The sequence below is a fragment of the Hyperolius riggenbachi genome, chromosome 2 (assembly GCF_040937935.1).
Source record: "Hyperolius riggenbachi isolate aHypRig1 chromosome 2, aHypRig1.pri, whole genome shotgun sequence".
Classification (NCBI taxonomy): Eukaryota; Metazoa; Chordata; class Amphibia; order Anura; family Hyperoliidae; genus Hyperolius; species Hyperolius riggenbachi.
Genome location: NC_090647.1, coordinates 322,506,827 through 322,532,243, shown reverse-complemented (window position 1 = coordinate 322,532,243; position 25,417 = coordinate 322,506,827). Strand labels below are relative to the sequence as shown.

The 25,417-nt window shown below is 43.7% G+C and overlaps 1 protein-coding gene across 2 annotated transcripts in view; it reads right to left on the bottom strand.

Annotated features, from left to right (window-relative positions):
* The window catches only part of RPS6KA1 (ribosomal protein S6 kinase A1), a 208,722-nt gene that overhangs the window by 137,070 nt on the left and 46,235 nt on the right, over window positions 1-25,417 (bottom strand). For both annotated transcript variants that reach the window (XM_068269245.1, XM_068269247.1), the window contains exon 2: window positions 14,489-14,533. In XM_068269245.1, coding sequence (XP_068125346.1) covers window positions 14,489-14,533 — 45 coding nt within the window. The remainder of the gene's footprint in view (window positions 1-14,488; window positions 14,534-25,417) is intronic.

Sequence of the window (25,417 nt, the reverse complement as noted above, 5' to 3'; positions counted from 1 at the left end):
ATTTAAAGCTTTTTATCGCATGCAGTAAAGAGCTTTAAATACATCTACGTGGTGCTGCGGATCTCTACTCTTCCAATGTTTTGTACACTGCACAGCTATACTTTTTGCAATATGTACATTAAGCTGGGACAAAAGTGCTATTTTACTGAAGAGAAAGGTATCTGGATTACTCTCCCTATACCATTAACTTCACATGGAACAACCAGGGAGGAGCTGGGAGGGTGCACAAGCCCATCTTTGACCAGTCTGCACAGACCACCTGACCTACCTCACCACCTTGCTCTGCTTGTAGCCAGCAGTGCAGTTCAGCAGAGCCTTATAACCATCTGCTGTAGCTTAAGTGCTGACCACTCGCTCTCTTTGAGGCTAAGTTCACAGTGGGACGTTAAAGTCGCATGTTAAAATAGCATTTAACGTAGAATAACTCACGCAATGAAAAATCAATACCCCGTTCACAGTGCACACGTTGCGTTGGTGTCCGCTGCACGTTAAGTAAATTGCACGTTAAGTAAAAGTACTGCATCCTGTGCGTTATACACGTTATTAGCTGTGTTGGACTGTTTGCACATGCTCAGTAATGACTTGGAAGGACACTTTTCATTGTCTGTATTTTTTACTGCATCTGCTGTATGCGACGGTAACACTAGCCTCAAACTACAAACTTTGGTGAACAAAATCAGGACTAAATTTTCTAAAGGAAATTGCATATGAAAGTTTGGGAAGCAATGGTGAAGTCCCCCAGTCTCCTGTACAAACCATAAAAATGCGAGAGTGTGAACTAGGGCATTAACCTCCCTAGCATTCTGGACGAGCTGTGCTCGTCCAGAGACGCTAGAGGGCACCGCTCAGGCCCCGCTAGGCCGATTTGAATAATTTTTTTTTAAAAACACGCAGCAAGCACTTTGCTTGCTGCGTGTCCTACCCGATCGCCGCCACTCCACGCCGCGAAAGAGGCCCCCCCCCCCCACAGACCCCGTGCGCAGCTTGGCCAATCGCCGCCAGGCTGTACTTTGGGGTAGATTGGGAGTCCCTGTGACGTCACGACGTCCATGACGTCACTCTGTTCATCGCCATGGCGACGGGGGAAGCCGGAGGCGATCAGAAGGGTGGGAGGGAAGGAGCTGAACGGGGAGAATCATGTAGCCAGAGCTAGGCTAGCTACATGATATAAGGTGAAAAAAAAAGCTCACGCGGCCGCACGAATTAGAACGCCAAGCAGGTTAAGAGTGTGTGTGTGTGTGTGTGTGTGTGTGTGTGTGTGTGTGTGTGTGTGTGTGTGTGTGTGTGTGTGTGTGTGTGTGTGTGTGTGTGTGTGTGTGTGTGTGTGTGTGTGTGTGTGTGTGTGTGTGTGTGTGTGTGTGTGTGTGTGTGTGTGTGTGTGTGTGTGTGTGTGTGTGTGTGTGTAAAGAAAGGAAAAAAAAACACATTGTCAAGTAGCATCTGAGCACAGTCAAAGCCACACTCAGATATACTACACGTTGGCCAGCCCTAGGCCGGTGCAGTTGACATACTCAGAACACTGCCTTCAAAAAATTTTTAATTTTTAGTGAATTTATTCGTACCTGGGTCTTCCTCCTGTCCAGTTTCAGGCCGTGGGCCATTCTCCCGGGCTGCCTCGATCCTCTGCAGCCATCCCTGTAAATCCTCCATTCGCTGCATACTGTGCAAGCATGGCTTGGCCGCACAGGTTGCCAGGAGAGTCATGCACAGTAGTCTAACCACCACACCCCTCCCCCCACCTTAGTCTCAGGTACAATTTAACATTTATTTACAATATACTGAATCAAGGCTATATATTAGCAGTGCGATTATTGAGTTTATTTTGGATAAAATTATTCAGACTGAAAGAAAAGATTGTATTTAATCAATCAGAATGACTATTTAAAGGGAACCTAAACTGAGAAGGATATGGATTTTTCCTTTTAAAATACCAATTGCCTGGCAATCCTACTGATCCCCTGCCTCTAATAATTTAACCATTTCTGCCGCCTGGACGTGATGCTCACGTCCAGGCGACTGCTCTGCTGCTGTGCCGCACTTTGGCGCGCTCCCGCACGCGTCCCCTCGGTAGCCCTGGGATCAGTGAACGGGAACATGGTTCCCGATCACTGATCCGTGTCCCCAGCAGAAAAACCGAAGCGCTTTTACTAGAGGCTTCAGTTTTGTCTGCGCAAAAAAAAAAAACAACATATTTTTTACATTACAAGTTACACATATAATAACATTAAAAAACTAACTAACTTTATTTCCCACACCAAAATATTACCCAAATAAAATTAACGGAAAAAAAAAACAAAAAAAAACAAAATAAAAAAAAAAAAAAAAAAAACAGTTACCTAAGGGTCGGAACTTTTTAAATATGCATTTGAAGGGGGTATACTACAAACATTTTTTAAATTAGAAGCTTGTAAATAGTGACGCAAAACAGAAAAAATGCACCTTTATTTCCAAATAAAATATTGGCGCCATACATTGTGATAGGGACAAAATTTAAATGGTGTCATAACCGAGAAAAACAGGCAAATAAAATAAATAGGTTTTAATTATGGTAGCGTGGATTATTTTAAAGCTATAATGGACGAAAACTGAGAAATAATGAATTTTTCCATTTTTTTTCTTATTAACCACTTAAGGACTGCAGTCATAAAACCCCTTAAGGACCAGAGCCTTTTTTTCCATTCGGACCACTGCAGCTTTCACGGTTCATTGCTCAGTCATACAACCTACCACCTAAATGAATTTTACCTCCTTTTCTTGTCACTAATACAGCTTTCTTTCGGTGCTATTTGATTGCTGCTGCGAGTTTTACTTTTTATTATATTCATCAAAAAAGACATGAATTTTGTCAAAAAAATGACTTTTTTAAATTTCTGTGCTGACATTTTTCAAATAAAGTAAAATTTCCTATACATTTGAGCGCGAAAGTTATTCTGCTACATGTCTTTGATAAAAAAAAAAACCATTCAGTGTATATTTATTGGATTGGGTAAAAGTTATAGCGTTTACAAACTATGGTGCCAAAAGTGAATTTTCCCATTTTCAAGCATCTCTGACTTTTCTGCGCACCTGTCAGGTTTCATGAGGGGCTAAAATTCCAGGATAGTACAAATCCCCCCCAAATGACCCCATTTTGGAAAGAAGACATCCCAAAGTATTCAGTGAGAGGCATGGTGAGTTCATAGAAGATTTTATTTTTTGTCACAAGTTAGCGGAAAATGACACTTTGTAACAAAAAAAAAAAAAAAAAAAAAAGTTTCCATTTCTTCTAACTTGCGACAAAAAAAAATGAAATCTGCCACGGACTCACTATGCTACTCTCTGAATACCTTGAAGTGTCTACTTTCCAAAATGGGGTCATTTGTGGGGTGTGTTCACTGTCCTGGCATTTTGGGGGGTGCCTAATTGTAAGCACCCCTGTAAAGCCTAAAGATGCTCATTGGACTTTGGGCCCCTTAGCGCAGTTAGGCTGCAAAAAAGTGCCACACATGTGGTATTGCCGTACTCAGGAGAAGTAGTATAATGTGTTTTGGGGTGTATTTTTACACATACCCATGCTGGGTGGGAGAAATATCTCCGTAAATGACAATTGTTTTATTTTTTTTACACACAATTGTCAATTTATAGAGATATTTCTCCCACTCAGCATGGGTATGTGGAAAAATACACCCCAAAACACATTATACTACTTCTCCTGAGTACGGCGATACCACATGTGTGGCACTTTTTTGCACCCTAACTGCGCTAAGGGGCCCAAAGTCCAATGAGTACCTTTAGGATTTCACAGGTCATTTTGAGAAATTTCGTTTCAAGACTGCTCCTCACGGTTTAGGGCCCCTAAAATGCCAGGACAGTATAGGAATCCCACAAATTACCCCATTTTAGAAAGAAGACACCCCAAGGTATTCCATTAGGAGGATGGCGAGTTCATAGAAGATTTTTTTTTTTGTCACAAGTTAGCGGAAATTAATTTGAATTGTTTTTTTTCACAAAGTGTCATTTTCTGCTAACTTGTGACAAAAATAAAATCTTCTATGAACTCACCATACTCCTAACGGAATACCTTGGGGTATCTTCTTTCTAAAATGGGGTCATTTGTGGGGTTCCTATACTGCCCTGGCATTTTAGGGGCCCTAAACCGTGAGGAGTAGTCTTGAAACCAAATGACCTGTTAAATCCTAAAGGTACTCATTGGACTTTGGGCCCCTTAGCGCACTTAGGGTGCAAAAAAGTGCCACACATGTGGTACCGCCGTACTCAGGAGAAGTAGTAGAATGTGTTTTGGGGTGTATTTTTACACATACAGATGCTAAGTGGGAGAAATATCTCTGTAAATGACAATTATTTGATTTTTTTTACACACAATTGTCCATTTACAGAGAGATTTCTCCCACCCAGCATGGGTATGTATAAAAATACACCTCAAAACACATTATACTACTTCTTCTGAGTACGGCGATACCACATGTGACACTTTTTTGCAACCTAGGTGCGCTAAGGGGCCTAACGTCCTATTCACAGGTCATTTTGAGGCATTTGGATTCTAGACTACTCCTCACGGTTTAGGGCCCCTAAAATGCCAGGGCAGTATAGGAACCCCACAAGTGACCCCATTTTAGAAAGAAGACACCCCAAGGTATTCCGTTAGGGGTATGGTGAGTTCATAGAAGATTTTATTTTTTGTCACAAGTTAGCGGAAATTGATATGTATTGGTTTTTTTTTCACAAACTTGTGACAAAAAATAAAATCTTCTATGAACTCACCATACTCCTAACGGAATACCTTGGGGTGTCTTCTTTCTAGAATGGGGTCATTTGTGGGGTTCCAATACTGCCCTGGCATTTTAGGGGCCCTAAACCGTGAGGAGTAGTCTTGAACCCAAATGTCTCAAAATGACCTGTGAAATCCTAAAGGTACTCATTGGACTTTGGGCCCCTTAGCACAGTTAGGCTGCAAAAAAGTGTCACATGTAGTATCGCCATACTCAGGAGAAGTAGTAGAATGTGTTTTGTGGTGTATTTTTACATATAACCATGCTGGGTGGGAGAAATATCTCTGTAAATGACACATTTTTGATTTTTTTACACACAATTGTCCATTTACAGAGAGATTTCTCCCACCCAGCATGGGTATGTGTAAAAATACACCACAAAACACATTATACTACTTCTCCTGAGTATGGCGATACTACATGTGTGACACTTTTTTGCAGCCTAGGTGCGCTAAGGGGCCCAACGTCCTATTCACAGGTCATTTTGAGGCATTTGTTTTCTAGACTACTCCCTACGGTTTAGGGCCCCTAAAATGCCAGGGCAGTATAGGAACCCCACAAGTGACCCCATTTTAGAAAGACGACACCCCAAGGTATTCCGTTAGGGGTATGGTGAGTTCATAGAAGATTTTATTTTTTGTCACAAGTTAGTGAAAAATGACACTTTGTGAAAAAAACAATAAAAATCCAATTTCCGCTAACTTTTGACAAAAAATAAAATCTTCTATGAACTCATCATACACCTAACAGAATACCTTGGGGTGTCTTCTTTCTAAAATGGGGTCACTTGTGGGGTTCCTATACTGCCCTGGCATTTTACGGGCCCAAAACTGTGAGTAGTCTGGAAACCAAATTTCTCAAAATGACTGTTCAGGGGTATAAGCATCTGCAAATTTTGATGACAGGTGGTCTATGAGGGGGCAAATTTTGTGGAAACGGTCATAAGCAGGGTGGCCTTTTAGATGACAGGATGTATTGGGCCTGATCTGATGGATAGGAGTGCTAGGGGGGTGACAGGAGGTGATTGATGGGTGTCTCAGGGGGCGGTTAGAGGGGAAAATAGATGCAATCAATGCACTGGGGAGGTGATCGGAAGGGGGTCTGAGGGGGATCTGAGGGTTTGGCCGAGTGATCAGGAGCCCACACGGGGCAAATTAGGGCCTGATCTGATGGGTAGGTGTGCTAGGGGGTGACAGGAGGTGATTGATGGGTGTCTCAAGGTGTGATTAGAGGGGGGAAATAGATGCAAGCAATGCACTAGCGAGGTGATCAGGGCTGGGGTCTGAGGGCGTTCTGAGGTGTGGGCGGGTGATTGGGTGCCCGCAAGGGGCAGATTAGGGTCTAATCTGATGGGTAACAGTGACAGGTGGTGATAGGGGGTGATTGATGGGTAATTAGTGGGTGTTTAGAGGAGAGAATAGATGTAAACACTGCGCTTGGGAGGTGATCTGATGTCGGATCTGCGGGCGATCTATTGGTGTGGGTGGGTGATCAGATTGCCTGCAAGGGGCAGGTTAGGGGCTGATTGATGGGTGGCAGTGACAGGGGGTGATTGATGGGTGGCAGTGACAGGGGGTGATTGACAGGTGATCAGTGGGTTATTACAGGGAAGAACGGATGTAAATAATGCACTGGCGAATCGATAAGGGGGGGTTGAGGGCAATCTGAGCGTGTGGGCGGGCGATTGGGTGCCCGCAAGGGTCTAATCTGATGGGTAACAGTGACAGGTGGTGATAGGGGGTGATTGATGGGTGATTGATGGGTAATTAGTGGGTGTTTAGAGGAGAGAATAGATGTAAACGATGGCTTTGGGAGGTGATCTGATGTCGGATCTGCGGGCGATCTATTGGTGTGGGTGGGTGATCAGATTGCCCGCAAGGGGCAGGTTAGGGGCTGATTGATGGGTGGCAGTGACAGGGGGTGATTGACGGGTGATTGACAGGTGATCAGGGGGGGATAGATGCATACAGTACACAGGGGGGGGGGAGGGTCTGGGGGGGTCTGGGGAGAATCTGAGGGGTGGGGGGGTGATCAGGAGGGAGCAGGGGGCAGTTTAGGGACTAAAAAAAAAAAATAGCGTTGACAGATAGTGACAGGGAGTGATTGATGGGTGATTAGGGGGGTGATTGTGTGCAAATGGTGGTCTGGGGGGTGGGCGGGGGGGGGGTCTGAGGGGTACTGTGGGCAATCAGGGGGCAGATCAGTGTGTTTGGGTGCAGACTAGGGTGGCTGCAGCCTGCCCTGGTGGTCCCTCGGACACTGGGACCACCAGGGCAGGAGGCAGCCTGTATAATACACTTTGTAAACATTACAAAGCGTATTATACGCTTCCTATCCGGGGATCGTCGGGTTAACAACCCGCCGGCGCTTCCGATTGGCCGGCGGGTTGACGTCGCGGGTGGGCGGAGCCTATTGCCGGTGGATGCGCGCGCATCCCAGCGCGCGATCCCCGGCCAGAGAGTGCCCCAGGACCTGACGCCAATCTGCGTTACGTGGTCCTGGGGCTGCCACTTTGCCGCCGCCAATATGAAGTAGGCGGTCGGCAAGTGGTTAATCCTGTTAAAATGCATTCATAAAAAAATAATTCTTAGCAAAATGTACCACCCAAAGAATGCCTAATTTGTTTTAGTGAATGAATGGGAGGTGAAAATTGCTCTGATGCATAAGGTGAAAAATCCTCGCGGGCTGAAATGGTTAATTTACAGCCCCTGAACAAGCATGCAGACTGAAGTCAGACTGGATTAGCTGCATGCTTGTTTCAGGTGTGTGATTCAGCCACTACTGCAACTAAAGACATCAACAGGAGAGTCAGGCAGCTGGTATTGTTTAAAAGGAAACATCCATATCCCTCTCAGTCATACAATAAGATCTGAATAATCAGATTGAAAATGGTTCATTATTTAAAATTGTACCATTAACGGGAACCTTAACCACTTGCCGACCGCCTACTTCATATTGGCGGCGGCGGCAAAGTGGCAGCCCCAGGACCACGTAACGCAGATTGGCGTCAGGTCCTGGGGCACTCTCTGGCCGGGGATCGCGCGCTGGGATGCGCGCGCATCCACCGGCAATAGGCTCCGCCCACCCGCGACGTCAACCCGCCGGCCAATCGGAAGCGCCGGCGGGTTGTTAACCCAACGATCACCGGATAGGAAGCGTATAATACGCTTTGTAATGTTTACAAAGTGTATTATACAGGCTGCCTCCTGCCCTGGTGGTCCCAGTGTCCGAGGGACCACCAGGGCAGGCTGCAGCCACCCTAGTCTGCACCCAAACACACTGATCTGCCCCCCCCCTGCCCCCTGATCCCCCACAGCACCCCTCAGACCCCCCCCCCCCCCCTGCCCAGCTCCCAGACCACCATTTGCACACAATCACCCCCCTAATCACCCATCAATCACTCCCTGTCACTGTCAACGCTATTTTTTTTTTTTAGTCCCTAAACTGCCCCCTGCTCCCTCCTGATCACCCCCCCACCCCTCAGATTCTCCCCAGACCCCCCCCCCCCCCCTGTGTACTGTATGCATCTATCCCCCCTGATCACCCGTCAATCACCCGTCAATCACCCGTCAAACACCCCCTGTCACTGCCACCCATCAATCAGCCCCTAACCTGCCCCTTGCGGGCAATCTGATCACCCACACCAATAGATCGCCCGCAGATCACCTCCCAAATCCATCGTTTACATCTATTCTCTCCTCTAAACACCCACTAATTACCCATCAATCACCCCCTATCACCACCTGTCACTGTTACCCATCAGATTAGACCCTTGCGGGCACCCAATCGCCCGCCCACACGCTCAGATTGCCCTCAACCCCCCCCTTATCGATTCGCCAGTGCATTATTTACATCCGTTCTTCCCTGTAATAACCCACTGATCACCTGTCAATCACCCCCTGTCACTGCCACCCATCAATCACCCCCTGTCACTGCCACCCATCAATCAGCCCCTAACCTGCCCCTTGCGGGCAATCTGATCACCCACCCACACCAATAGATCGCCCGCAGATCCGACATCAGATCACCTCCCAAGTGCAGTGTTTACATCTCTTCTCTCCTCTAAACACCCACTAATTACCCATCAATCACCCCCTATCACCACCTGTCACCCATCAGATTAGACCCTAATCTGCCCCTTGCGGGCACCCAATCACCCGCCCACACCTCAGAACGCCCTCAGACCCCAGCCCTGATCACCTCGCTAGTGCATTGCTTGCATCTATTTCCCCCCTCTAATCACACCTTGAGACACCCATAAATCACCTCCTGTCACCCCCTAGCACACCTACCCATCAGATCAGGCCCTAATTTGCCCCGTGTGGGCTCCTGATCACTCGGCCAAACCCTCAGATCCCCCTCAGACCCCCTTCCGATCACCTCCCCAGTGCATTGATTGCATCTATTTTCCCCTCTAACCGCCCCCTGAGACACCCATCAATCACCTCCTGTCACCCCCCTAGCACTGCTATCCATCAGATCAGGCCCAATTCATCCTGTCATCTAAGAGGCCACCCTGCTTATGACCGTTTCCACAAAATTTGCCCCCTCATAGACCACCTGTCATCAAAATTTGCAGATGCTTATACCCCTGAACAGTCATTTTGAGAAATTTGGTTTCCAGACTACTCACAGTTTTGGGCCCGTAAAATACCAGGGCAGTATAGGAACCCCACAAGTGACCCCATTTTAGAAAGAAGACACCCCAAGGTATTCTGTTAGGTGTATGATGAGTTCATAGAAGATTTTATTTTTTGTCAAAAGTTAGCGGAAATTGGATTTTTATTGTTTTTTCACAAAGTGTCATTTTTCACTAACTTGTGACAAAAAATAAAATCTTCTATGAACTCACCATACCCCTAACGGAATACCTTGGGGTGTCGTCTTTCTAAAATGGGGTCACTTGTGGGGTTCCTATACTGCCCTGGCATTTTAGGGGCCCTAAACCGTAGGGAGTAGTCTAGAAAACAAATGCCTCAAAATGACCTGTGAATAGGACGTTGGGCCCCTTAGCGCACCTAGGCTGCAAAAAAGTGTCACACATGTAGTATCGCCATACTCAGGAGAAGTAGTATAATGTGTTTTGTGGTGTATTTTTACACATACCCATGCTGGGTGGGAGAAATCTCTCTGTAAATGGACAATTGTGTGTAAAAAAAAATCAAAAATGTGTCATTTACAGAGATATTTCTCCCACCCAGCATGGTTATATGTAAAAATACACCACAAAACACATTCTACTACTTCTCCTGAGTATGGCGATACTACATGTGTGACACTTTTTTGCAGCCTAACTGTGCTAAGGGGCCCAAAGTCCAATGAGTACCTTTAGGATTTCACAGGTCATTTTGAGACATTTGGGTTCAAGACTACTCCTCACGGTTTAGGGCCCCTAAAATGCCAGGGCAGTATTGGAACCCCACAAATGACCCCATTCTAGAAAGAAGACACCCCAAGGTATTCCGTTAGGAGTATGGTGAGTTCATAGAAGATTTTATTTTTGTCACAAGTTAGCAGAAAATGACACTTTGTGAAAAAAAAACTATTCAAATCAATTTCCGCTAACTTGTGACAAAAAAAAAAAAAAATCTTCTATGAACTCACCATCCTCCTAATGGAATACCTTGGGGTGTCTTTCTAAAATGGGGTAATTTGTGGGATTCCTATACTGTCCTGGCATTTTAGGGGCCCTAAACCGTGAGGAGCAGTCTTGAAACGAAATTTCTCAAAATGACCTGTGAAATCCTAAAGGTACTCATTGGACTTTGGGCCCCTTAGCGCAGTTAGGGTGCAAAAAAGTGCCACACATGTGGTATTGCCGTACTCAGGAGAAGTAGTATAATGTGTTTTGGGGTGTATTTTTCCACATACCCATGCTGAGTGGGAGAAATATCTCTATAAATTGACAATTGTGTGTAAAAAAAAATAAAACAATTGTCATTTACGGAGATATTTCTCCCACCCAGCATGGGTATGTGTAAAAATACACCCCAAAACACATTATACTACTTCTCCTGAGTACGGCAATACCACATGTGTGGCACTTTTTTGCAGCCTAACTGCGCTAAGGGGCCCAAAGTCCAATGAGCATCTTTAGGCTTTACAGGGGTGCTTACAATTAGGCACCCCCCAAAATGCCAGGACAGTGAACACACCCCACAAATGACCCCATTTTGGAAAGTAGACACTTCAAGGTATTCAGAGAGTAGCATAGTGAGTCCGTGGCAGATTTCATTTTTTTTTGTCGCAAGTTAGAAGAAATGGAAAAAAAAATTTTTTTATTTTTTTTGTTACAAAGTGTCATTTTCCGCTAACTTGTGACAAAAAATAAAATCTTCTATAAACTCACCATGCCTCTCACTGAATACTTTGGGATGTCTTCTTTCCAAAATGGGGTCATTTGGGGGGGATTTGTACTATCCTGGAATTTTAGCCCCTCATGAAACCTGACAGGTGCGCAGAAAAGTCAGAGATGCTTGAAAATGGGAAAATTCACTTTTGGCACCATAGTTTGTAAACGCTATAACTTTTACCCAATCCAATAAATATACACTGAATGTTTTTTTTTTTTTTATCAAAGACATGTAGCAGAATAACTTTCGCGCTCAAATGTATAGGAAATTTTACTTTATTTGAAAAATGTCAGCACAGAAAGTTAAAAAAGTCATTTTTTTGACAAAATTCATGTCTTTTTTGATGAATATAATAAAAAGTAAAACTCGCAGCAGCAATCAAATAGCACCAAAAGAAAGCTGTATTAGTGACAAGAAAAGGAGGTAAAATTCATTTAGGTGGTAGGTTGTATGACTGAGCAATAAACCGTGAAAGCTGCAGTGGTCCGAATGGAAAAAAAAGGCTCTGGTCCTTAAGGGGTTTTATGACTGCAGTCCTTAAGTGGTTAAAGAGAGCCCATGGTGGGCTCATATACCGTATATACTCGCAAGCAAGCCGAATTTTTCACCCCCAAAAAACGGCCCAAAAGTTGGGGGGGGTCGGCTTGCTTGCGAGTCATGGGTAGGTGGGTGGGTAGGTGGTGCCCCTCTCCGCTCCCCCCGCGGCCGCCGCTGCTATTACCTTAGGCGGCGCCGCTTCCTCTATCCCCGTCCTGCTCCGGTAACTAACTAATTCACAGCAGCGCGCCCCTCGCTGCTGTGATGACGGAGGAAACCATAGAGAGCGGCTTCCTGTAGCGGCGATGCCGCTACAGGAAGCCGCTCTCTATGGTTTTCTCCGTCATCACAGCAGCGAGGGGCGCGCTGCTGTGAATTAGTTAGTTACCGGAGCAGGACGGGGATAGAGGAAGCGGCGCCGCCTAAGGTAATAGCAGCGGCGGCCGCGGGGGGAGCGGGGAGGGGCACTAACTACCTACCCACCCACCTACCCATACGGGCACTATGCTAGCTATCCTGGGGCACTATGCTAGCTATCCTGGGGCACTATGCTAGCTATCCTGGGGCACTATGCTAGCTATCCTGGGGCACTATGCTAGCTATCCTGGGGCACTATGCTAGCTATCCTGGGGCACTATGCTAGCTATCCTGGGGCACTATGCTAGCTATCCTGGGGCACTATGCTAGCTATCCTGGGGCACTATGCTAGCTATCCTGGGGCACTATGCTAGCTATACTGGGGCACTATGCTAGCTATACTGGGGCACTATGCTAGCTATACTGAGGCACTATGCTAGCTATACTGAGGCACTTCACTAGCTATACTGAGCACTATACTGAGCTATATTGAGCACTATACTAGCTATATTGAGCACTATACTAGCTATACTGAGCACTATACTAGCTATACTGAGCACTATACTAGCTATACTGAGCACTATACTAGCTATACTGAGCACTATACTAGCTAAACTGAGCACTATACTAGCTAAACTGGGGCACTTTACTAGCTATACTGAGCACTATACTAGCTATACTGGGCACTATACTAGCGATACTAGGCACTATACTAGCTATAGTGGGACACACTAGGGGAATAAGGCGGCCAGCATTTCCTACCCCCGGCTTATATGGGGGTCAATCATTTTTCCCTGTTTTTTCAGGTGAAAGTTGGGGGGTCGGCTTACATGCGGGTCGGCTTGCTTGCGAGTATATACGGTAATTAAAAACAAAATCCTATGCTACCTAGCCACTCTTTACAAAACATCTCTAGTTCATTCAGGTTTGATGGCTTCCGAGCATGGAAAGCTCTCTTAACTCACACCACAGATTTTCAATTATATTCAGGTCTGGGGAGTGATATGGCCATTCCAGAACGTTGTACTTGTTCCTCTGCATGAATGCGTTAGTGGATTTTGAGCAGTGTCTAGGGTCGTTGTCTTTTTGAACGATCCAGCCCCGGCGCAGCTTCAGCTTTGTTGCCGATTCTTGGACATTGGTCTCCAGAATCTGCTGATACTGAGTGGAATCCATGCGTCCCTCAACTTTGACAAGATTCCCAGTCCCTGCACTGGCCACACAGCCCCACAGCATGATGGTACCACCACCATATTTTACTGTAGGTAGCATGTGTTTTTCTTGGAATGCTGTGTTCTTTCTCCTCCATGCATAACGCCCCTTGTTATGCCTAAATAACTCAATTTTAGTTTCATCAGTCCACAGCACTTTATTCAAAAATGAAGCTGGCTTGTCCAAATGTGCTTTAGCATACCTTAAGTGGCTATTTGTACTGTAGGCGGAGAAAAGGCTTCCTCTGCATCACTCTCGCATACAGCATCTTATGTAAAGTGCGCCGAATGGTTGAACGATGCACAGTGACTCAATCTGCAGCAAGATTAGGTTGTAGGTTTTTGGTGCTGGTCTGTGGGTTGACTGACTGTTCTAACCATTCGTCGCTTCTGTCCATGCAAGATTTTTCTTGGTCTGCCAGTTTGAGCCTTAACTTGAACTGAGCCGGTGGTCTTTCATTTCCTCAATATTGTTTCTTACTGTGGGAACAGACAGCTGAAATCACTGAGACAGCTTTCTGTATCCTTCCCTTAAACCATGATGGTGAACAATCTTAGTCTTTAGGGAATTTGAGAGTTGTTTTGAGACCCCCATGTTGCTACTCTTCAGAGAAAATGAAAAGAGGAAGGAAACTTACAATTGACCCCCTTAAATACTCTCTCATAATTGGATTCACCTGTGTATGTAGGTCAGTGGTCACTGAGCTTACCAAGCCAATTTGAGTTCCAATAATTAGTTCTGAAGGTTTTGGAATCAATGAAATAACAGTGCCCAAATTTATGCACCTGCCTAATTTAAAACAATTATTGCACACTTTCTGTAAATCCAATAAACGTCATTACACACACACATACACTATATCTCATTCCCATTTATATACATACACACATGCCTCTGCATAGTCTTGTCTTTTCCAGCTACTAAATAATGGAACTTCAACAGAGCTATACTTCATTTTCATATACTGTATAGAGGTTTGTCATCTGTACATTACCTGCAAATACACACTTTATTGCAAGAAACTATTGGCCCTTCATAGCAACATGATAGTGAATGCCCTTTGCTCACAAACAGGAGCCATTAAGGTTTTATTGTCATATTGCTTTTGGTGACTCATCTGCAGGTGAAACCCATTGATTACTCCTCTATACAGCTCATCAGAGCAGAAAAAATAAATAACTACCTGCAAAAGAGAAAGTGTTTACAAGCAAACTAACTATGCATATCTCAGGTGGAGCTGTGGACATTGAGTCACGTTACCTTTGTTGTACTTTTTCCAGATTCTTCAGTAGTAGCATGTCCATTCTGCAGAAGAAAGAGAAACCACAGTAAATTTAACCGGCCAACCAATTTGTTTATCAATCATTCAAGTTTACTTCCAATTTATTTATTTTTGCAGAAAAGTTCGTATTAGCTAAAATAAAAGAATAAAAAAAAGTCCTAAGCTAGGCATGCATATTTAAATGTAGCTTGCCTTCAATCACATTAGCATACACAGCAACCACACATACAAGCAATATATGGTCAATTGTGAGGAATTCCCAAGTCTTCCTCCACCTCACCATTCCAGTGAGGTGTCCTCCCGAAGCTCGCAGACACACGATTTTACTTTTTTTCAGAATGGCAGCGATTTTGACAAGTTTTTTATTCAAGTGAATGAGAATGCGTTTCCCCAAAGGAAACGCAGCGGATTTGAACCTAGTGAGGAACCTTTTAATTTTCAAGCACATTTCCCTTGCTTAACCGTTCTCGGACTGACGCAGTACGTATCTACTCCTAGCAGGAGCCGATGAAAACTGCTCCTGCTCTGCTGTCAGAGATGGCAGGGCGAGCAAATTGCGGCGTGATTGGTGGTAAACGCCGGGTATGCGTGCAGTCAATGCGACGTAGATTTATCGTCCAGTCGGGCGCAGCATATACCCGGCGTTTACCACCAATCACTCCGCAATTTGCTCGCCCTGCCATCTCTGACAGCAGAGCAGGAGCATTTTTCATCGGCTCCTGGCCCTGTCATCACTGAAAGCCAATTGTCTTACATTGATTGACAGGGTCAGGAGCCAAAGAAAAGCGGCTCCTGACCGGCTCACAGCTATCTGCCGTCATAGAGATGGCAGAGTGGAGCTTACGGTGGGGACATAGCGGCGTGATCAGCGTTTTTGCGGCGATTCGTCACGAAGCGCCGTTTTACTGCACCAGCAGCCTCTGGTCCTTAAGGGGGCAGAGGCTGCTGGTACCAAAGTGGTTAACAACTACTGACAACTGAAGTGAGAGGGATCAAGAGGCTGACATATAAAAATGGCACCAGAGACTTTCGCTAGTAGGATATTGGTAAAATTACCAATATTCTACTATTTCATTCCTATAGTAAAATATCAGTAAATGGCTTCCATATTGGATCCCTGGATGGGGCTTCCACACACACAGGACAATTGAAGATTGATCAATCAATCCACTAATACCTTTGTATGCGGATCAATATTGGCATTTCTTTTAGCCAATCAGGTGATCTGCTCTCTGCATAGAGAGGCGAGGATCTATTTTATACTTTTAAGTACAAGGAGCACTTTCTTCTTATCTTTCTTACAGTTTCCCAGCCATATTGTGGTACTCTATGGATGAACAGCTGTATACTTGTGTTTTTTCAACCTTGGAACTATTGACAGTGTGTGCCAAGTTAGCTCCCCCGTGGACTAGGATTTGCTATACAATTTTACTTTGATTGATGTTGGAATAAAGAGCTTCTTTACATTCATCACAGCGGTGCCAGACCAATGCTACTAGTGTGTACTTGTGGAGGCACTGGGTAAGGTCCTGGGCACACCACTTGCTTCATCATAGGTGCTCCTCTAAACCATGGTCTGCTATATCCCCCCCCCCCCCCCCCCCCCCGACAACAGAGAGCTAACGGCCAGTAATTTATATTTTTTTAACATTTTCCAGTTGCATCTGTGAGCAACAAAATTTGTGGGAAAATAACTCACATGGGGCTTTTTGTTTTTGTTTTTAGGGGCATATATTCTACATCCTAGAACCTGAAGGAGTTAACTTAGGAAGAAAGAAAAGGAGGGCACTCATGGCAGCTGATCCTGGGACATTATCCTTTGTTGCAGGTAAAAAAAAAAAATAAAAATGTAGATAATACTTTCTTTGGAGGCTACCAGCTACTGCACGGTTTTAGGGTTTGTTTTTTGTAATTTGGGCTCAGTCTATTGCAGGTGCCCAAATTACCCTCTAAGTGCCGCTATGGCCGTAATTCACATTACCACCTATGGCAGTGCCCAAATGTTCAGCCTCACCTTTGGGTGCCCCTTCTGACTGCAATTTGAGAAGGACTGTAACTTTCTTGGAAACTCCCTATCCATTTAGCCACATAGTGCCACAAACAGGAGCATACATAAACCCCAAACCTAAAAAGAGTCCACAGGCTGCTTACTCATATGTCTGTCCTACACCATATACCCCAGGACTCCGGTCCCCAATTCTTCTTTGCTTTCACAATGCTTGTATGTAGCTTGGTAATGTCAATAAAGTTATTTGATATAAGCAGAGCCCTTGTCAATAATAGGACTGTTGCATAGTAGCAGCGTAATTGCCACCCCAGAGATTTTCCTAGCTGGATGGGGTAAATGTGCTCCCAAGTTGTGTGTACTGTGGTTTGAACAGGACCAGTAACAGTAGATCTAATGGGTGTAGTAGTCTAGTAATCCACCAAGACAACTCACGGACCTCCCCCCACCACCATACTAGAAGTGATGATATATAGGGGATAGATGGGGAACAAGGGATACAAAACAACGCAAATTACATTATGCAGGAGGAGGATAAATGGAACACTTCATAGCATAGCAATGTGCAAGGTACAATTTAAAAAGTTTGCTATTACCTGGTAATCTTTGCCCAAGTCACACCAACTAGTGGGCGCTTCTGAAAGGCAAATAAATTAGCAGTTGTGCAGCCGCAGGGTCATGGAAATGACTGAAGTGAGAGCAGTTTTCTTTATTAACTAAACCCAGCATTTATCTACGAAACCTTTTGCTTTGGATACAAGCATACAATCTGAGTAACACAACCAGTAATCATACCATACATTTCAGTAACCCCCTCTATCTTGTGGTATAAGGACTGGGGCACACTTAAGCGATTTTTGGCACAATTGTAAAGCTCTGATAAATCACCAATGCTTTTAAAACAGCTTTGCTAGTGTAAGTCGATTGTATTGAGCCCACTAGTGCGCTTGCCATTTTCGAAGTTGCAGACGCAGTACATGCAGCATTTTGTGTGCGTTTGGTCTCCAATACATAGTGTATGAGTTCTAATCAGAGGAAATAACCTTATTCGCCGGAAAACCCAGCACAAGTCACCAAGAAAGCAATTACACAAAGCAGTAGCAATTGCGCTAATTTCTAGTGTACATAAGGCTAGGTCCGCACTGGTCCGTCTACAGATCGGATCCGTTTGAAATGGATCCGTTTTTTTCCTCAGTTTTTAAATTTGCACATACACACACACATATTTGGAGCATAGGTTTCCAGTCCGTAGAAATGTATGCCCGGGGAGGAGAAAGCAGCCAGGACGGGGGTGGAGGCAGGGTCGTCCCGCCCCTCCCTCACCTAGGTCCCCCGTCCCCTCCCTCACCTAGGTCCCCCGTCCCCTCCAGCTACTTGCGCAAAAACGTTAAAATTTAATATCCACAGCGAGCGGGGACGCTTACCTTCTCTCTTTGCGTTCCACCGCTCGCCACTAGACTTCCTGCAACGTCACACTCTATACTTCAGAGGACAGCATTGCAGGAAGGGACGCGGAGAGTGGTGGAAGTAGAGAGAAGGTAAGCGCTTCCCGCTGTTTTTTTTATAACTGGTATCCATTTTTATCCGGATACGTTTTTTAGTGTGAACCTACTGTAACTCAGGTGGAGATGGAAAATCGTAACCGCTTAACAAAAAGGTATTTAATTGAATCCACATGTGCTATATCACTTAGCTCCCTCCTTGGGGATCACTGAAGATGCCTTAAAGGGGTTCTTTCGCGAAAAAAGTAGGCAGTTAAAAAAATGTGACATCTTTTTAAGGGGGATTCTCAGGGCTTTCTTTGTTTTCAACAGCATTTCCTGAACAACAGTTTAACTGCCAAAATAGCAAGATACCAGCCGGCCTCCCTAATCACTTGCACACTATTATGTCAGTTAAATTTTGCAACTGTTCAGGAAACCCTGAGAATTCCCCTTAAAAAGATGGACTGGCCCAAAACCTGTCATCTGTCACATTTTTTAACTGCCTACTTTTTTCGCGAAAAAACTCCTTTAAAGAGAAACTCCAACCAAGAATTGAACTTTTTCCCAATCAGTAGCTGATACCCCATTTTACATGAGAAAGACAATGATTTTCACAAACAGACCATCAGGGGGCGCTGTGTGACTGATTTTGTGCTGAAACCCCTCCCACAAGAGGCTCTGAATACCGCGGTACTGCTGGCAAACTGCCACAATGTAACAATGTTCAGAGACAGGAAATAGCTGTTATTAGCTGTCTGTAACAGACAGAGCAGCTAGAAACAGCTAAATAACCTGCCCACAGTAACAATGTCACCATGTAATAAATGTCAGAATGTGAATCTGGGAGAGGAAAGATTTTACAATGAGCAAACACTGACTAAATCATTTATACATAATTATGGTAAAAAATGAAGCACTTTTTTTACTACATTATTTTCACTGGAGTTCCTCTTTAAGTAAATCAGCCCACACAGTCTCAGCAGAGAGGACTGCAAATGCACATTTCCAGATTTTTCACGAGCATACATTTTTTGAGACGTGAATACCAGAATCCATATACTATAAGCAAAAGATAGGTACTTATGATATAATTATAAAGTAGTAGAAGAGAAATGTAACAAGAATCAGTTAAACATGTAATGCCTGGTTCACACCATGCAATTATCCTTCAGATTGAAGGGTTGAATTGATCATTTCCAACGGGTCAGATGAGATTTACGATCTTTTTCCAGATCAATTTTTCAAATCACTTCTGTACAAAAAATAAAAATAAATAAAATAAAATAAAAATAAAAAGGGAAACCTAATCAGACGTGTCGGAAATTATCGCTTTCACTGGTTGGATCTGACGGGAAAGTGCATGGTGTGTACCAGGCATAAGAATCAGTTTGTATAGCATGCTACTTGCACTGTTGCTCATGTAGGGGAACAGAAAAGCAAAAGAAACAAGATTTCATTATACTGGCAAAAACATAAATCCCTTTTATATGCATTTCTTCCATTTTAACCCAGTACTTTCATTAAAGAAAGCTTGTAATGCTGTGGGAAGGAAGACAATTGTTCTATGTAAAAGCCACTGGCAGTCTAAAGCCTTGCTAGCAGTGGAAGAGTTAAATAAGCAGCACTGCAGTGAGCATTGTACTCCTTCCATCTCCAATTGCCATGGAAATGGAAAGGTACAATGAGCAACAGAACAGTTTATAAGAGACCTTGTGTTGCATGTCACTCCGAAGAAAGGTAACACAATGTTTGGCTCCCATACATCTGCAATTAACATTGTGTGATTAGAACAGCAGTCCAGTAGGAGATGTGCAGAAGCAGACCACGAGCAGGGGGTGGGGGTAGATGCCATTTGGTAAAATGGCTGGAAACAGGTCAGGAACGTAACAATTTGTATTGCGGTATCTACTCCTAGCAGTCAGGTATAGAGGGATGTGAAATGTTCCTAGGTAGCTTGCTCCAGGGCAACAGGAAGGAGACAAGATATTGCCTTGGCTGATCACCCTCCCCCAAGCCGTGCTGTCAGCTTGGTAGAGCCATTGAACACACATGCAAGTTATTGAGCCGCAGGGATGGAGCAGGGTTGGATATCTTCATGAACACAGCACAATTACAACTCTCAAGTGAAGATTTACAGTCCACTATTATCATGAGACACATAGGGACAACACGGCAGCTCATCACATGGAATCACTGCTCTCCGTCCAGTCAAAGGACATAAATGTTTCTGGACAGGAGAATGTAATTGTTCCCTTCGTCTATACAGCCCAGCTCCCACTCCTCGCACTTTCAGGAACTGTTCTGTTCAGGATACGGTGTTTTATTCTTCAGTCCTGATGCAAGGCAAAAAAATAAAAAATAGAAAAATAAAAAAAAAAAATTACGCCCAAGCTGAAAAGCCTTTACATGCATTAATTCTGCTTCACTAAGTCAATGTAAGCAGTAATTTCGAAACATTCACCTAATGCAGCCCCAGGGCAGGAATTCCAGCTATGTGGATACTTGCTTGCAGCTTGTTCGTATAGAGTAAAACACAAGATTTTAAAAAGGAGAGGTGTACCTCTGAAAGCATGGAGTCTACAGACAGAAATACTTCATGATGCCTAATCTTTCTTAAATAAAAGAAGTTTACAGAGAACTGCATGGGGTCAGGCGCCTCCGCCAAAACACTGCAGGGGTCAGGCGCCTCCGCCAAAACACTGCAGGGGTCAGGCGCCTCCCCCACAACACATCACTATGAGCTCTTAAACATTTATAGAAGTCAGCTTCTGAAGCCAATATGCCTGCATATATAGACGACATCCAAAGGCACAGCACTGAATTGGCATTGGGTCAAGAAAATGTTCCCAAAGACGTCAGCCGTGTACCAATGGACCTTACAGCAACAGGGCAGCATGGTGGCGTAATGGTTAATGCTCTCGCCTTGCAGCGCTGGGTCCCCAGCTCAAATCCCAGCCAGGTCAACATTTGCAAGGAGTTTGTATGTTCTCCCCGTGTCTGCGTGTGTTTTCTCCGGGCACTCTAGTTTCCTCCCACATCCCAAAAACATTCAGATAAGTTAATTGGCTTCCCCCTAAATTGACCCTAGAGTGCGATACCTACACTACACAATACATAGACATATGACTATGGTAGGGATTACATTGTGAGCCCCGCACAAGTACAGCGCTCCGTAATATGTCATCGCTATATAAATACTAAAATAAACAGGACCACAATAAGCCAAGCACTGCTTCCAGTAGTGCATCTTTTATTGTAATTAAGCTCTTACAACATAATTAAGCTCTTAATACATATATGCAAGATAGGACATAAGCTGTATATCATTTTAGGTTGAACACAATCAACTTATCAAATGAGAAAGCCTTTGCGGTCATTTCCCATCTGATTACATTTTAATCATTTGTGTATGGGTAGGTGTAAATACACCTACCTGTGCTCTGACTCTCTAAGGCCCCTTTCAAAACGGGAAGTCTGAACTGCATTCTTGTCGGCCACCTTTACGTTGCCCGTGCCAAGCATTAGCATCCCGGCCTACGGGAGCAGATGACAAGCAACTCATTTATTGCAGTCAGCCTCCTGTGTGAAAGAAGACAGAAGCCTGGTACACATCCAATTTTGATTGACCAATTTTACCAGTTTCACATGGCGTGAAATTATACCTACAAAATCTGTTCATAGTATTTAAAATCTGTTGGCCTTCAGATTTAAAGGGACAATTTTTTTCGACGCTTACTGTAGAGCCTTTAGAGCATCTTCCAAAAGGCATGATAAAAATAGAAACCCCTTTAGACAGACCATGATCCATATCCATGGTCACCTGCATTATATTTCCCAATGCACTTGTTTAAGCTATTTTTTTCAACCAAGTATATAATTGAATAGTACACGCCACAAAAGTATCAATTTCTAGTTCTTTTTTTCTTCCTATTAGTTTAATTATACGTTCTTGTTTAAGCTACAGATCCGAACATAAAAAGTAGCATTCGTACACAACAGTGTTTCCAAGCTGCAGTCCTTACTTAACACATTTTCCTAACTACCAGATAACAGTGACATTTTAAAAGGAACCATACTGATAATTTTAGCTTTAATTATGTGAAAGGAATTGCTATATTGCACACCAATCCTCCTGTCATTGTACTCTGAACGCTGCTAATAAAATGTTCAGCTTCGGCAATCTCTGAGCTGTGCGCTAATACATTCAAACTACCGCTACCTCTCAACCTCTAAAGCAATCAAGCTTAGTCGTATCTTGCTTTATGTCATTTATTTTATTTTAAGTATTTATATAGCGCCGACATATTACGCAGTGCTGTACAGACTACAAAGTACATTGTCTTGTCACTAACTGTCCCTCAGAGGGGCTCACAATCTAGTCCCTACCATAGTCATGTGTTAATGTATGTATTGTGTAGTGCATGTATTACAGTCTAGGGCCAATTTTAGAGGGAAGCCACTTAACTTATCTGTATGTTTTTGGGATGTGGGAGGAAACCTGAGTGCCCGGAGTAAACCCACACAGACACGGGGAGAACATACAATCTCCTTGCAGATGTTGACCTGGCTGGGTTTCGAACCGGGGACCCAGCACTGCCAGGCGAGAGCGCTAACCACTATGCCACCGTGCTGCCAATGTCATTTAAAGGAAGCAAGTACTGAGAAACACACAAGCTGCCATTGCTAAGAAATGGTAGTAGCCTGCCTGTCATACCTGGAAATAACTTGTTAGAAAATTGCCATAAACATGGACTGGTGCTGTACAAGTCTTTAAGCTATTTATGGCTTTCAATAGCCATTGCAATGTGCAGCCAGCTGAGAATGATGTATAAAACTGCAAGCTCATATGGCACCTTTTTCCAACCTTGGCAATAGTCCTAGAGTCTAAAGTACAGTTGCCATTATGCCTGGTACACACCATGCAATTTCCTGTCAGATTGACAGGTGGAAATTGATTTCCAATCATTTTTTTTTTTTTAATAGAAGTGATCAGAAAAGCAATCAGAAAAAAAAACAATCTGAAATCAGATTGGAGTTGTCGGAAATATTCCATTTGATCAGTCCCATCTGGAGGGGAAACTGCATGGTGTGTGCACCAGGAATAAGCCTGTACACAAGCTCCCACACTGTTGCAGTAGAAATTAGCTGCACAGTCCAACTGTTTTTTTTAGCTCGTTTTTGTGTTTTATGTGCAGAAAAAAAAATGCAAACAAGTAACGGTCGAGCATAAAATCATAAATCGATTATTTTTATCTGGTAAACAATAAAGATGCTAATCAGGCAATGCAAAAGTTAAAAATCACTATTACTTTTCTTGTTGATAAAGGATCATTCCCCAGTTTACCTGACTATTGTTTGGAACATTGCTGCACAAAGGAAGTTGCAGGACATGTTGGGCTGCCTTTTTTGTTCTTTACTTTCCTCTCAAACTAATGCAGTCTGATTGGCAAAAGCCTCTTTCCCCCGTTTTCCCCTCCCACACCTCTGTTCCTCTCTGATTGGCCAATATTCCTCATGCTGAGACAATGCACTTTCTATTGCAGAGCTGGGTGGAAATGCCTGAAGACTGGGAGGAGGGCAGGCAATGCATACACAATCAGGCAGAGTAGAGTAAGGGAGGACATGACATCAGAGTTGGCTTCAAGATAGACACGGTTAAAATGGAGATTCCTAAGAAGGATTTTCTCTTTTTTTACTATAGAAAAATCACTAAATTCAAAACGTGGACAGTGCAATACATCTATAAGTAGAGCAAGTATTTATCTAGTTATGTATGTGGTTTTTATTCCTGAGATAGTATGGCTGACAACTCCTCTTTAACCACTTCAGCCTACAGTGTTCACCTTATGCATCCGAGCAACTTTCACCTCCCATTAATTCGCCAATAACTTTATAGCACAATTGATTGATCTATATCTTGTTTTTTTTCCACCACTTATTAGGCTTTCTTTGGGTGGTACATTTTGCTAAGAATTATTTTTTTCTAAATCAGTTTAAACAGGAAGATTAAGAAATAACTGGAAACAAAAATTCATTATTTTTGGCCATTAATTTGAAATTAATACATGCTACCGTAATTAAAACCCATGTATTTTATTTGCCCCGGTTATTACACCATTTAAATGATGTCCCTATCACAATTTATGGCGCGATATTTTATTTATAGATAAAGGTGCATTTTTTCAATTTGCATCCATCACTATTTACAAGCTTATAATTTAACAAAATATAATAACGCTCTTGACATGCATATTTAAAAAGTTCAGACCTTTAGGTAACCATTTGATTTTTTAATTGTAACATTTTATTAAAAAAAAAAAAAAAATATTTGGGTAATTTTTGGTGTGGGAGGTAAACCGCTAATTTTAAATGTAATATAATGTAATTGTTAAATAAAAAAATAAAGTATGTGCATTAACTAGGCATCTTTCAGACAGTTGAACTGCACGCTTGTGAAGCAGTTCAGTCTCCCGTCAGCCGGCAACCTAACATCTTTCAGCTGCAATTTAAATGTGGAGTTAACTCAGTACATACATACATACATACATACATACATACATACATACATACATACATACATACATACATACATACATACATACATACATACATCAAAAAGAAAGAAAAAAACACATTGTCATGTAGCATCTGAGCACAGTCAAAGCCACACTCAGATATACTACACGTTGGCCAGCCCTAGGCCGGTGCAGTTGACATACTCAGAACACTGCCTTCAAACTCTTGTGAACGATGCCCAAGAGAAGCAGACAACTTAATTGACAGACCCTGAGAAAAAAACCCACCAGGTATAGAAAGAGGTAGGTTCTGGCACACCAAATAAAAACATACATAAATGTATTTGCTTCTCATTAATCCAATGTTTAAATTCAGTACCCCTTTGTCAAGAAACACCTGTGCACCAGTGGAACTCCATGAGTGTGCACACCCGGATTTCCCCTGGTACACTTTTCTGCATTGTGTTCCTTGACAAAGTGGTACTGCGTGCGTTACCCCGAAATGTTGGATTCATGAGCAGCAAATAAAGTTTTGCAAGTTTAGTTGGACTGCCAGTCAGGCATGCTTCACGAGTAGTTTAGAGTCCCTAAGGACTCGAAATTTGTGATTTAAATGAGGCTTAATTGCCTCAGGTGTGCAGCTGGATGGGAAGGGGTTAGTTACCCATAACTCCGTCGTCCTCCCTGCGTGCCAAACAACTTGCACACATCCTATTTCAGTGTTCTCCCCAGGGCCATTTACCAGGGCGGGCCGCCCGGCTTATCTCCTCTGAGCGCCGGGGTGAAATTATCCCGTTCTGTGTGGCTCTTTAGTGAGCAGCGGCGGCTATTCCATTGCAGCCAGCCGCTGTCACTCAGGGACGCTGCCTCCGCCCTCCTCCTCAGCTCCCGGCAGTTGTATGG